General features: G+C 44.3%; 1 protein-coding gene across 5 annotated transcripts in view; it reads left to right on the forward strand.

Moving 5' to 3' along the window:
• Positions 1-14,543, forward strand: part of Ptpra (protein tyrosine phosphatase receptor type A) — a 105,159-nt gene that overhangs the window by 71,027 nt on the left and 19,589 nt on the right. For all 5 annotated transcript variants that reach the window (XM_029471239.1, XM_029471235.1, XM_029471247.1 and 2 more), the window contains 2 exons: positions 12,410-12,500; positions 13,413-13,489. In XM_029471239.1, the coding sequence (XP_029327099.1) occupies positions 12,410-12,500; positions 13,413-13,489 (168 nt within the window). The remainder of the gene's footprint in view (positions 1-12,409; positions 12,501-13,412; positions 13,490-14,543) is intronic.

Genomic DNA, 14,543 nt, shown 5'->3' on the forward strand with positions numbered 1-14,543 from the left:
TATAGCAGGGATCTGGAGTGTGTATAGTAAGTATGTATATAGCAGGGATCTGGAGTGTGTATAGTAAGTATGTCTATAGCAGGGATCTGGAGTGTATATAGTAAGTATTAGGAGTAGTTTGATGTAAAAAGCAGAGGCTTCGGGAGAAGGCTGAATATTAAGATTTGTGTTTTTCATGCCTCTCAAGGAAGCAGGATGAGTATAACCAGCAGCTGCTAATCCTGGGTCAAAAGCTTCCTTGCTGTGATGTAGCTCACTGAAAGCTTACTTAACCTAGAGTGTCACAGGTTCCTGGGTTCATTCCCAGTACTAAAGAAAAGGATGGGAGAGACTTTAGCCAAGTCTAGTTTACATCTATGTCAATCCAACTAGAGAGGCTGAGGTAAGAGGATCACAAGTACAAGGCCAGCCTGAGCAACTTAATAAGCTACTGTCTCAATGGAATATGTTATTAGTATTTGAGCACAATTTCCTTGAAGAAGCGGGAGAGTAGAGAGGGGAAGTAAGGCCCTAGAAATGGAAAAAGCAAGTGTCAGATGTAAGAGACAGGCATATTTAGATGGTTTTAAAGGGGCCACATAGCCAATGAACAGTGCTGCCTGGTGATTTCCTGCTAATTGAACTGTTCCTTCATGAGGAAAGGAGAAACGATCATTTAAGACTCGGGAAGCCCTGCAGCCTGCACTTTTGTAGGGAGCTCCAGAGAGGCATCTGAGCGGTTGCTTATACTGGATGGGCTTCAGGGTTCCAGCTGCCCTCGAGTCGTCCTGTTCCTCCTACCCAGTAAACTTAGCAGTGTGCTCTGCCCAACTTGGATGGAATCGTTTCTGTAGTCTGTCTTTGGTGCCCTGTCTGGCATGAGTAGACATTTATTCATATCTCCCAAAGGAAAGTCCTGTGGCAAGGAGTAGTAGGGGACAAATCTATTGCTCCATCGAGAACAGCCCATGGAAACCAGATGGGGATCAAGGAATATAGCTAGTCTGTAGCAGTTGTTAAGACCAATTCTAACTTTTATAATTATCTAATATGGTCATTACTAAAGAGATGAAATAGGAGACATGGCAGAAAGGGCAGTTCCAAGACTGTTGGTGTCCCATGCCTTTTGCATTGTGTCATGACATCTTTGTCTTGTAGGTAGGTTCTTATAATGACAAAATGGTTACCCCAGTTCTAGGAATAATAATGAGATCCAGTCAAGTCCACTGGAAAAGGGATGACTGTTCTAAGTTTCTGGAGATTTCTTTTGCTTTATGTTCTTTCTTAAAGTTATTCCAGGTAGAGGAGAAAGCTCCTGCATCTTAGTAAGGTCAGTGCCAATTATCTCTGATCTAGGCAGATAACCCTACAGGGGAATTTTAAAATCCAAAAGGAAAGGAGGCTGGGAATCTGGCCCAGTGAATAGAGTGTTTGCCATTCAGGCCTGAGGCCTGAGTTTAGATTCCAAGCACTGTTTGGCACACCTCCTTAATCCCAGAGCTAGGGAGGCAGGCTTCATGTTGCTCCCTGACTGGCCAGATTGGTGAGCTCCAGGGTCAGTAAGAGATGCTACTTCAGAAACAATAAATATGGTGGAAAATGGCTGAGGAGATCCTGTTGTCCACCTGTGGCTTCCGCATGTGCACACGCACATTCAGACATCACATGGGACAAAGAAGGGAAGTAGTTATTAGGTGGATGTTCCAGAGCTCTGTCGCCGAAGGGTTCGTGTTCAGTTACATCTTTAGAAAAATCACTGGTGCTGGGCAGTGGTGGCGCACGCCTTTAATCCCAGCACTTGGGAGGCAGAGGCAGGCGAATTTCTGAGTTCGAGGCCAGCCTGGTATACAGAGTGAGACAGCCAGAGCTACACAGAGAAACCCTGTCTTGAAAAAAAAGAAAAAGAAAAGAATGAATGAATGAAAAGTCACTGGCTTCAATGTGAGGAGTTGGTAGGAAGGAGGACAGCCTCGAAGGCCACAATCACTTACCAGGTAAGAGTTGACAGAAGAGTTTAGACCTTTGTCTTAAACTGTTGGAAACAGAGCACCATTTAGTACTCATTATTGATTGAGAACATGTAGCACATCCCACCAGACAGCAGCACAGATGGGACTGTGGTAGACATTGTACTGTTCTGTAATCTGTGACACCAGCTGCTTCTGGGTGATGGTGTATGGGACCCTATTGGCATATTTTTTTTTGTAAAATTAATTCTTTTATATATACTCCCAGAGATACCATAGTAAAGCATTCTGGTAAATCCTTGGAGAGAAGGCCTAGACGCATGACAAGGGGTAGGGGAAGGAGGGAGACAGACGTAGACAGAAGTCATCCACCATGTCCATGAGCTCATCAGGACAGCATTGCGGGAGCAAGGGAAATAACGGAGCTGTGAGCGCTATCTACTGAGTGCTCACCTGGATGCAGCATAAGTAGTTCTTTATTCCTGTCGAGAGCTTGGTCGGTCTCTCATGAGATGTGTGACAACATACTTAAAGTTTTCTTCACTGAGAGGATTTCTCCTGATAGTCATTAAAGCTGTCAGTGAAGCACAAACTCTACCACAGTCTACTTCTGTCCAGCGTGGGCCAGCATAACACACAGAGTCATATATACCAGATTGGAGTTTTCCCTCTTAGTCAACTGTTGACATCAACAAGAAGCATAGATGTCTTCTGCGAGAAGGAGCTGTAGCGTGTGGCAGGTCATTTGTACACATTGCTTCTAGCTATGGTCTCTTTCTACCGGGCATATCCAAATTTGTAATTCACAGATCACAAAACTAACTTATGACATGAAGCTTCTTTGTATCAAGTAAATCGTTCCAGGGCTCAGTTCTAAACTAGGAGAGTGATCCTGCAGATAAGACCATGTGCTTTCCTCCTTTATGAGCTTAGAGTCCCCCAGGACCTGCTAGGCTGTTTGCCTCGGCATAGCTCAGGTCCCAGCATGTGTCAGGTCCTTTCTCCAGGATTCAAAGTAGCCAGGGGAGAATGATGGGGTAAGGAGCTCAGCCTTTGTGTTAGAGGGAGGAGCCTTTGTGTTAGAGGGAGGAGCCTTTGTGTTAGAGGGAGGAGCCTTTGTGTTAGAGGGAGGAGCCTGGCAGGCCTGCAACTGTGACCTCAGAAAACCCGGCTCAGGTCACAAGACAACCCTGGGGTTTGCTTTGTTCTATTCTGCTTTTATGTCCAGCATACATATCTAAGATACATAAACTCCTGCTCTTGAAGTTCTATTAGCTTGGCATCATTAGCATGATGGTCAGGTTAATGTCCTATGAAACTACGAGACCAAATACTGGTAAACTTGGCCACAGCTAGATAGATGAGGGTTCTTTATCACTGAGGCAGTTCTTTTCATGAAAATGGAAACAGCCTGGTATAGCTGTCTCCTGAGAGGCTCTGCCAGCACCTGACTAATACAGGTGCAGATCCTCACAGCCAACCATTGGATTGACCCTGGAGACCCCAATAGAAGAGTTAAGTGAAGGAATGAAGGATCTGAAGGGGATTGCAACCCCATAGGAAGAACAACAATATCAACTAACCAGACCACCCAGAGCTCCCAGGGAATAGACCACCAACCAAAGAGTACACATGGAGGGATCCATGACTCCAACTACATAGGTAGCAGAGGATTGCCTTATGTGGCATTTATGGAAGGAGAGGCACTTGGTCCTGTGGAGGCTCGATGCCCCAGCAGAGGGGGATGGTAAAGGGGTGAGGCAGGAGTGGGTAGCTGGGTGGAGGAGCACCTTCATAGAGGCAAAGGGAAGGGGGAAGGGATGGGGAGTTTTCAGAGGCAAAACCAGGAATGGGGACAACATTTGAAATGTAAATAAATAAAATAACCAAAAAAAAAAGAAAAGAAAAGAAAAGAAAAGAAAAGAAAAGAAAATGGGAAACAGTTCCAAATAACATGTGCAACTTTGAAAAAAAAAAAAGCATATACTTGTCCCATTAAACCTAGATTCAGATGGTGGTTCCACATCAGGAAGAAAAGCTGTTGGGAAAGCCAGTTATTAAGTCTGCAGCTCCAGATAACTGACTCGGTTTACCAAAAGCCAATATTGATTTGACTCACTTGCTTACTATATAGCCGAGGCTGTCCTGAAATTTACTATATAGCCCAGACATGCCAGGAACTGCAGATCTTCCTGCCTCGGCTTCCACCATACCTTGTTAAAGACCGTGCGTCCTCTGTGTTAGCCTGTTTGGTATTCTTTCTCTTTATCCCTTCCTTTTCCCTTCCCTCCAAGGTCGTGTTTCCCAGACTGCCCTCAAACTCTTGAGTTTCACAACATTCTATCTTAGTCGTTGAGACTATAGCATGTATCTGTAAAATCAAAGCTTTTTCTCCCAGCCCCAAGCTCCCTGAATAACGACCCTGAGACTCAAATTGTACTTACAAACTCCTAGGCCATAAGTTTTGGCTATTCCCCGACCATCTCATGAATTAATATCCCATTTATTCTAATCTAAGTTCTGCCACGTGGCAGGTTACCTCTGTTCCGGTTCCATGCCTGTCCTCCGTCCTGTTCACGGTGCCCCATCCTCCTGCGAGTCCTCTATCCCAGAATCCTTTCTTCCTATCGGATGTCCCACCTTCTGTTTTCTGTCTTGGCTACAGGCCAGTCAGCTTTAATTGGTGTTGCGTCCATACTGTACACAGAGCTTGTCTCTGAGTATCACTGTAGCTGGATGCCCTACAAGTTTCCACATTTTCTGTACCACTGCTTATGTTCTGCTTATGTGGAGATGGAGCCTTTGGTAGGTAGGTCAGTGCTCCTAGAGCTTACAGTTGCTTTTTCTATAACAGTCTTTATCCAGTAGGTAGGGAATTCATACACCTATGGGTATTCTGCTGTAATAGGTGCCCCCTAATATAACCCAGTTCAGGCCAGACCCCCTTCCTTTACCTGGCCTTTAAGTGCTCCATTGAAAGTAATATGTCATAGTGATATTTTGAAATTAGTTAGCTCAAGGCCAGACACTAGTAAATCCTAATTTTTTTTTGCTTTCCTTTGCCAGTGTGAGTTACCACAGTAAATGTGGTGCAAATTCTTAAGATAGGGTCATGGAATATGAATGTCGCTGTGCTTGGCCAGGGTTTGTCAGAATCGGGTGCCTGGCCTCACTGTAATTAAAGGGATGACCCAAGCTTAGCTGTCAGCTGAGAAGTGGCACTTTCCCTAACAGGCTAGTCTCGTAGTCCTGAAGTGACAGAGCTAGCTGCCTCCCATTCCCCATTTATTCAGAGGCTCCAGTGTCTTCCTCACCAGTGTGTGTCATACAGCAAGGACTATGCTAGGGACATACAGAAAGATCCCACTAGAGACTTGGACAAGACGTTGTTATCGTCTTGAACTGAAAATCAGGAAGTCAGGCTGGGAAGAAGGCTCAGTCAGTAAAACGTCTGAGGACCTAAGTTCCATACCCAGAACCAATATTAAAAGGCCTAGGAGATGGGTAGACCTCTGGGACTTTCTGACCAGTTCCTGGGGGCTGGAGAGATGGCTCAGCGGTTAAGGTCACTGACTGCTCTTCCAGAGGTCCTGAGTTCAAACCCCAGCAACCACATGGTGGCTCACAACCGATGCCCTCTTCTGGTGTGTCTGAAGACAGCTACAGTGCACTTATATTTAAAAACAAAAGAAAAAAAAAAGACAAGCTCCTGAAGAATGACAGGACATGAAACTCATCTGACACTGATGCAAGCATGTAGGATAAGTACAGCCTCAGGCAGAACAGACCCTGCCTTGGTGATAGGAAGGGCCAATGGGAACTGCTTTCTGCTGTGTCACTAGACTTCCTTAATAAGCTTTTTTTTTTTTTAAAGATTTATTTATTTATTATATGTAAGTACACTGTAGTTGACTTCAGACATACCAGAAGTGGGCATCAGATCTCATTACGGATGGTTGTGAGCCACCATGTGGTTGCTGGGATTTGAACTCAGGACCTTCAGAAGAGCAGTCAGTGCTCTTACCCACTGAGCCATCTCTCCAGCCCAAGCTTTTGTTTTTTTAATTTTAATTCCTGGTTTGGGTTTTTGAGACAGGGTTTCTCTGTGTAGCCCTGGCTGTCCTGGAACTCACTCTGTAGACCAGGCTGGCCTCGAACTCAGAAATCCGCCTGCTGCTGCTGCTGCTGCTGCTGCTGCTGCTGCTGCTGCTTCTCCTCCTCCCCCCACCCCCTTCCTCTTCTTCTCAGTAGGTGGTAGTGAGTTTAATCTGAGGAATAAAGCTGATTGGCTGTGATGATGCTCTGGTGGGTGCACTACTGCACTTGGGAGGAAGGAGTTGCCTTTGAATTCTGACCAGCAGGTGTCTGGTCAGGTCACTGTGAAAGGTGTGTCACCAGATACGGTGTTCTGGAAAGAAACAGTGGCATAGGACTTGGCATCGGTCTGACAGGCTGGAGAAAGGCTGTACAGCATTTCTGCAACTCCCTGCTGATTGGAAGCTCGAGGCTGTATCTTTCATCTTAGTTACAAACTGGAACTTTCTCACTCACCGGCATTTGTCTTAGGAAGAAGCGCTGAATTTGTTCACACATTACAAATCTGCTTCCCCAGTTTTCTAAAATGCTCAAGGTGTAAAGAAGAAAATTGAAAAAGAAAAAGAAAAGATTTAGTTCCCAAGAGAAAGACAGAGAAGAGAGGAAAGAGGTAAAACCAATGAGATTATCAGGTCCTGTGTGTGGCCTTCCTCTGGGGTCCCCTACTTTTAGTGGCAGGTTAATTTTTAGAATGCTAGTAGAGAAGACACGTGTGGCACGTAATGGAACTGGACAGACATTTGAGGCACCTCGATGAGCTAAGACCCCATGGAAATTAGCAAGAATTGTGACAAGGGCTTTGAGTATTCACCACGGCTGCACTCTGGAAGAGACATAGGAGAGGCACCAGCTGATCTGGTTTACATTGTTCAGTGTGTCTGGTTGTTGTGTTCTTTTACATAGAACTGCTGGTGGCTGTGAGGCGAGACTGCGAGAAGGAGACTCAGCAGTAGCAGGGACCTGAGATCTAGCAAATTCTGCTGATCCCTGGCAAGAAAGGACTGTAAAGTCAGAGATAAAATAAGTGACTTCTACAAATATTTCTTCAGAAAAGTGCAGTCTCAGGAGATAAATTATCAGATAGAAAAGCAGCATAAAAACTAATTTTTGTATGTAGGCCATAAAAAGTACTTTTAAAATATATCTCTTATTTTAGTATCCAAGCTCTAAAGTACTTAAGAATAGATTTAACAAAATATCTGCAAAATCTTTAGAGAAAATTATAAAAAATGTTTGCATACATTAAAGGGAAACAGCATAAACTAGTGAAGAAATAAAATGTCTGGTTAGAAGTTCAGCATGTGGGAAGATGCCCGCTGTCCTCAGACTGACACCCAGATTCAATGCAATTCCAATAAAAATCCCAACAGGGTTTTTTGTGGAACTTGACAAGCTGATTCTAAAATTTTTATGGAGGAGAAAAGAGTCAAGACTAGCCAAGACAATCCCGAAGAAGAAGAACAAGGTGAGGAGAACTGCCTTAGCAGACACGATGAGTCCTTATTACACCAGTTTGATGTTGTCAATGGGGCAGACAGACAGACTAGTGCAGCAAAATACCAAGGGCAGAAAGACCCCTGTGTAAATGGAAACAGATTTATCATAGAAATGCTGTTCCCTTTTGGGAAAGGAATGACCTTTACAATATATAGTACTAGAACACTGGGCAGGCCTATGAGAGTAAGTGAAGTGCGCCATCTGTCTCGTATAAAACGGAAGTACTGGTTCCATTTGACACACATACTGAAGTTTAAAGGTCAAGATTGTAAACCATGAAAATAATATAGAAAAACACACCTGTGACATCACCACAGGAAAGGATTTCTTGTCCCCACCCCCACCCCCAGCAGGGTTTCTCTTGTGTAGCCCTTTGTAGACCTGGCTGGCTTAGAACTGAGATCCCAAGGATTCGGACAAAGCCGTGTGCCACCACCGCCCAGCAGGAAAGGATTTCTTTTTTTTTTTTCAATTTTTATTTTATTATTAATTTATATTTTACACTCCATATTCCATTTCCCACCCCACCCACCCTCCGACAGCTCTACATCCCACACCTGACTCCACATAGATGTCCCCACCTGACCTCTAAACTCCCTGGGGCCTCCAGTCTCTTGAGGGTTAGGTGCATCATCTCTGAATGAACACAGACCTGGAAGTCCTCTACTGTATGTGTGTTGGGGGCCGTTGGGGGCCTCATATCAGGTGGTGTATGCTGACTGTTTGGTGGTCCAGTGTTTGGGAGATCTCAGGGGTCCAGATTAATTTCTTATACCTGAAAATGTTGGTCAAGTGAAAGATTGATGAATTTGACTGCATGCAACACAAAAATGTTGTTGATAAGTAGAGACCATAAAAGAAAATGAAGGAGCACAGGTAACTGTGATGATCAGTTAGTATCCAGAATATATACAGAAATAACAACCGGTAAGCTGGAAAGATGATGACCCTATTGGTAACATAGAAATGTCAGTATATTTTATATATTTAATATACTTAAAGCATGACAGTAGCAAGTGTGGATGAAGGTTCCAGTGGAACCTATTCTGTCACAGTGGTAGTGTAAACAGTCACAGTTACACTGAAAGTCAGTTTCGAGCCTGTGACTCAGCAGTTAAGAGATCAAATGTGGGCTGGAGAAATGGTTCAGCATTTAATAGCATTGCCTGCTCTTGCAGAGAATCCGAGTTCCTTTCCTAGCACTTAAGTCAGAAGCTCACAGCCGCCTCTAACTCCAGCTGCCTGGGTCCCGGTGCCATCTTCTGGCTTCTTTGGGGACACACAAGCACCGCACACTTACACAGATATACCTGTATGTAAATAAAACTCAAGTAAATGTTGTTTAAAAAGACCAGACCAAAACTGTACCTCTCATTTGTTAAAAAGAACAAATGCCAGTTACAAACAACAGTTTGAACAATTTCAGAACATGTCTTAGGGTTTCTATTGCTGAGATAAAACACTGTGATCAAAACAACTTGGTGAAGCCGGGCGTGGTGGCGCACGCCTTTAATCCCAGCACTTGGGAGGCAGAGGCAGGCGGATTTCTGAGTTCGAGGCCAGCCTGGGCTACAAAGAGAAACCCTGTCTCGAAAAACCAAAAAAAAAAAAAAAACAACTTGGTGAGGAAAAAGTTTATTTCAGTTTACTCTTCCCGTTGACAGTCCATCATTGAAGGAACAGGAACTTGAAGGCAGGCGCTGATGCAGAGGCCATGGAGGGATACTGCTTAATGGCCTGTTCCTCATGGCTTGCTCAGCCTGCTTTCTTATAGAACCCAGAACCACCTGCCCAGGGATGGCACCACCCACAATGGGCTGGGCTCTTCCCCATCAATCACTAATTAAGAAAATGCCATACAGGCTTGCCCACAGCCCACTCCTGAGGCATTTTCTCACTTGAGATTCCCTCCTCTTAGATGACATAAGTCAAGTTGATACAAAACTATGCAGCACATGAGCATAATGTTGATCCAAAAGAAGAGCACATTAGCACTTGATATGCTTCCATTTCCATCACAAGATCCACTGAGCAGTAATAAGGATGCAGTAGATGAGATACACAGCATAACAAGACAGCGATGAGCTCCAAGGTTACCTGTGAAAGGACAGAGGGGACCAGAAGGAGAAAAAGAATCCAGAATGAACTTGTAAGTTAAAGTGGATGGCAGGTGTACCTTTTTAAAAAAAAAAAAAATGTTGAAGCACATTACCGTGGCTCAGTTAAAGTTTGACTAAGAAATGAAATGGTCTTTGATGCTACCTCGTGTTTTCTAGAGAAGTTAATGTCATCCAGGCACTCAGTTCTACAGCTTCTACCAGGAGTTAGGCAAGCTGTTTCTCAGAGCAGAAATGAAAGTAGGGTAAGGCCTGCTCTGTTGTCCTGACATAGGCAGAACAAGCTCTGTCTTTTCTCCTGTCCCTTCCCGATAGTACTGTGAGGCAGCAGTCTCTCCTTCCTTACCCTTCTCTGTTAAAGTTGTGTTCTGTGGGGCTAGGCCTATACCCAGTTGGGACAGCTTGCTTTGCATACAGAGCCCTGGGTTCCATCCCTGACCCCACATAAAATGGAGCATGGTGACACATTCCTTTAATCTCAGCGTTCTGGAAGTGGAGGCAGGAGGGCCATAAAGTCAAGGTCATTTTCAGTTCCATAACAAGGTCAAGGCCAGCAGTGGCTAGTTCAGTAGTCTCATTCTACCTTTCTCTGCTCGACATCATTTAAAAAAAGAAATTGTAGGACTCTTAGGAATTTCACCTGCCCTGTGCCAGCATGGAAACCCAGCTTAGACCAAAGACGATGCAGTGTCAGTGGACTAGGGGATTCCAGGGTTAGCGGTGTTCTCAGTTCTGTACGCAAGAGTTGGCACAAAGAAAAGAAAAGCAGGAGACTTTCCTATCCTCGTGTGCCGACAGCAGGGTCTCAGATTGGTTGTCTTGGTGAAGTAACATTGCAGGATCCCCAGGGTTTAAACTGAAATCTCTTGAGTCAGGAAGGAGTGATGACTGTGAGACTGATTGCCTTAGGTTTAGATTTACAGTATCATTTATACCTGGTCATGCCAGGCCCAGGAAGGAGCCTTATTCCCTCGCTTAAAGCACCTTTCATCTGACAAAATCAACTTCCCCAAAGCTGGTATTTCCTTCTTTTAATCATTCTTATTTCCAGATTCGGAAACCTGGGGGCTCTCCTTCACTTCCGTCCATCTCCAAACATAGCTCCAGGATAATAGCTCAGGTGCATCCACTTGCTCGTACTGTCATCTGTCTCAAGTCACAGTTCTGTGGCTGTGAAGAGACAGCATGGCCAAGGCAACTATTACGAAAGAAACCACTTGATTGGGGGCTTGCTTACAGTTTTCAGAGGTTTAGTCTATTATCATGGTGGCACATAGGCATGCGCTAGAGCAGAGACCCTCCTGATCCATAGCCTGAGAGAGAGAGAGAGAGAGAGCGCGAGAGAGAGAGAGAGAGAGAGAGCGCGAGAGAGAGAGAGAGAGAGCTTCTGAAACCTCAGAGCCCACCCCCCAGAGCCACTTTGTCCAGCAAGGTTACACCTCCTAATCCCTTTTAAATAAAGCCACTTCTTGACAACTAAGCATTCACATATGTGAACCTGTGGAGGCCATTCTTACTCAGACCACATCATCTTAGCTGCATCTATCCTATGCTTTGATTGTTGTCTCTCTTCAGTCTTACTTTTCACAAAGCAACCAGAGGTATTCTTTACCATGTAAACTAGTTTCATTCTTGGGCCCTCAATGAGTTTACTCCTATATTTAGGATCTAAACCCCTGTCTTCAGTATCTCCAAGAAAATGAGTAGTCTTACCTTGTCAGACTCTTCCTGCTTCCTGCCATCTCTCTTCCTCCTGCCATCCCCACCACCCTGTTTCGTATGACACTTACTGACTTCTCAGTCTCTGAACAGGGGAGCCTTCAGCTGCCTCTGGCTCTTCACAGAAACAGTACGTACCTCCTGCCCCATCCTTCCACATGGGCATCTACTATTCATCTACATTTTGTTCTTTCTGATAGTTTTTTAATAGCATCCTGCTTTTCATGACGAGTGTGTGTGTTTTTTATTTGTATTACTAGTTTAATGTCGCCTAATGATTTCCTGAATACTGCTGTGTACCACATATGACATTGTAGCATTCACTTCTCACATTGAAGCTGAGATAATGGAGTTGAGAAAGTTAACTGATTTACAAGCTCTCATATCAAGACACTTTATTTACCTACATTCTTCCTATGCCAGCTATGCTATAGTTGCTCTAGGATTGATAACCATTCTCTGTCACTTCATCCCTCTCTACTGCTTCCCACCCACCACACCCCTGTGAGGGTGCTGTCCACCCATCCTTGTCATACAGTGCTAGAGGCTGGGTGCCTCGTCTCTGAAAGACCCCTAAAGAGGCTCTGGCTAACCAGTCATTCAGAGTAGTTCACACTTGAGTTTCATCTTGTCTTTGCATGATGGTTAAAACACATACATACATGCATGCATACATACATACATACATACATACATAAACAAGTGACCCAATTTTTCCCTTTATAATTCCCACTCCCTGTTTACAGGTGTAGTCCATTTTGGTCACACATTGTAATAGTCCTTTAACTAACGAATGATCATATGAAAAGTAGGCATCCTCCCCCTGTGGATTCTTGGTATTGAATGAATCCTTAGGGCTTGAAGCGATGTAGGAGAAAGGTGAATTTTCAGTGTTAGGCTGGTAATATTCACCTGGGTCTGTGTCCCCTCCTGTCCCTCACATAGGACTTACCAACAGTCGGGGGTGGTCAAGCAGAATGCCTGCTTGGTGTCTCTCCCTCTTAATAATTCCTTTCATTTCTCTTAACCTTTCAGGCTCTCCCTGCTTGTCCTATCCAGGCCACCTGTGAGGCTGCTTCCAAGGAAGAAAACAAGGAAAAAAACCGCTATGTAAACATCCTGCCCTGTGAGTGTTTGTAGGGATTCTTGGAGCGCAATCTGAAGCTACACCTCTAGATAGAGGCTTTGAGGATGGAAAGAGTTTGTAACAGGAGGGCAGTAAGAAGAGTGTGCTTGGCCCTCAGGGCTGAAAGCATGTGTACTCCCAAGCCCCCAGGCAACACACAGTCAGGCAGGACAGTGGAACACAGTTTGCATTGCTGTTTCTAGAGACCAGGAAGGACAACTTCCTGGAGCCAGGCAGAAAGTAGGTTATGTGGTTGGTTTGTTTGTTTGTTTGTTTGTTTGTTTGATACACACACTGCTTACTCAAACTGTCATACAAAGTTCTCTCTTTAGCTGTGAGCAAGGATGCAGTGAAAGCACTGAACAAAACCATTCCATTGCTAGAAAGAAGGTTTATTGGAAAATCAAACTTCAGAGGCTGTCTCTCAGGTCAGAGAAAACACTTAAAGCAGGGAGAAGCCTTGTCAGTGTTAAGAGGAGCAGGTAGTGACAGGATCAGGCATGTGAATCAGAACAGCCAGGGACCAGCATAGGGATATTGATCTGTTACAGCCCATTGCCAGAGGTGGTTGGTGTCAGGGTCAGGTAAGGGAAGTTGTCTGCTGAGCTCCACAGGCACAGGCAGGAAAATGCATACAAAATAAATATAAAAGAAAATGTTTTCTACAATCTAAAGGCTAGGTGTAGGTGTAGGTTCTATGAACCTAGCACATGGGAAGTTCAAGCAGGAGGATTGTTGTGAAGTCAAGTCAGCCTGGGCTACAAAGTAAGACTATATAAAAAACAAAAAATATTGGAATACCATGTCTCAGTCACAGAGACATAAGGTATCTGAGCTAATCTGCTTCAGGAACAGTAAGAAACAAGATTGGATCTAGTGAAGTGTTAATTTCTTGTTTGTTTTTTTTTCCAGATGACCACTCTAGAGTGCACCTGACACCTGTTGAAGGGGTCCCAGATTCTGATTACATCAACGCTTCATTCATTAATGTAAGGGGCCTGCACTCTTCGTGTTCATCCTGTAAGACGCTATTAGCTGCCATCTAGTGATTCCTTCCTAGCTATGTTTTGAGAGATTGCCACCCAACAAATCCAATTTTTTAAGTGGCTAATTCCTTTTTTTTTTTTTAACAAATTTTTATTAGATATTTTCTTCATTTACATTTCAAATGTTCTCCCTCCTGAAATTCCCCTATATCCTCCCCTACCCACCCACTCCCACTTCTTGGCCCTGGTGTTCCCTTGTACTGGGGCATATACAGTTTGCAAGATCAAGTAGCTAATTTAAAATTATATTTTTGTTTATTTTTTCATTATTCACTATAATTTCCAGTACAGAAATCTGAATATAGATGCATATTTCTGTAAACCCTTTTTTGAGCATTTCAAATGCTACAAACAAAAGCAGGCCTTACCCTCAGTAGTAAAAATAAGAGAGACCAAGATAAGAAAAACTGCTTGCTACCAAGTAAGTCTGGTCAGTGCATCCCCTGTGAATCAAGGCCTGAGGGAAGGAAAGCAGTCCCAGGTACCCTGGAGTGGTGCAGACAGCTGCAGACGTCTACATTCTAGGCAGCACAAAGGCTACCTCACCTGCTAAGGATCATAGGACTTGAAGCACAGACAGTTGACACATTGACTTGAGACTCTGGTCTAGACTGACAGGAGCCAGCTCCTTACCACCGTTAGGTGCCTGAGGGCATAGCAAGTCTTTCAAAGTGTGTCTACCTGCAGGAATGTGAATTCCACCCACACAGCCAGCTGGGGCTCAGGTTTCAGAAAGCAGAGACAAGGAGGCAGCTAAGTAGCCACATTTCATCGGTCCCTTAGTAGTTTTTCCTCTGTTCTGCTTTAATCATTAGGTGGGTGCTCTTGCACGAAGGTAACTGACCCACTCCATATAGGAAGCACTCTGGGGCCGCCTTCCACATCTGTGTGTTTGTGTTGATTTTTTTTTTTAAGTTTTATTTGTGTTCCATTGAGACTTCGACGGTGACTTTTCATGAAGCCAGGAGTGTAGGGTACTTAATGTGTTTAAGAGCCC

Source organism: Mus caroli, chromosome 2 (assembly GCF_900094665.2).
Source record: "Mus caroli chromosome 2, CAROLI_EIJ_v1.1, whole genome shotgun sequence".
Lineage (NCBI taxonomy): Eukaryota > Metazoa > Chordata > Mammalia > Rodentia > Muridae > Mus > Mus caroli.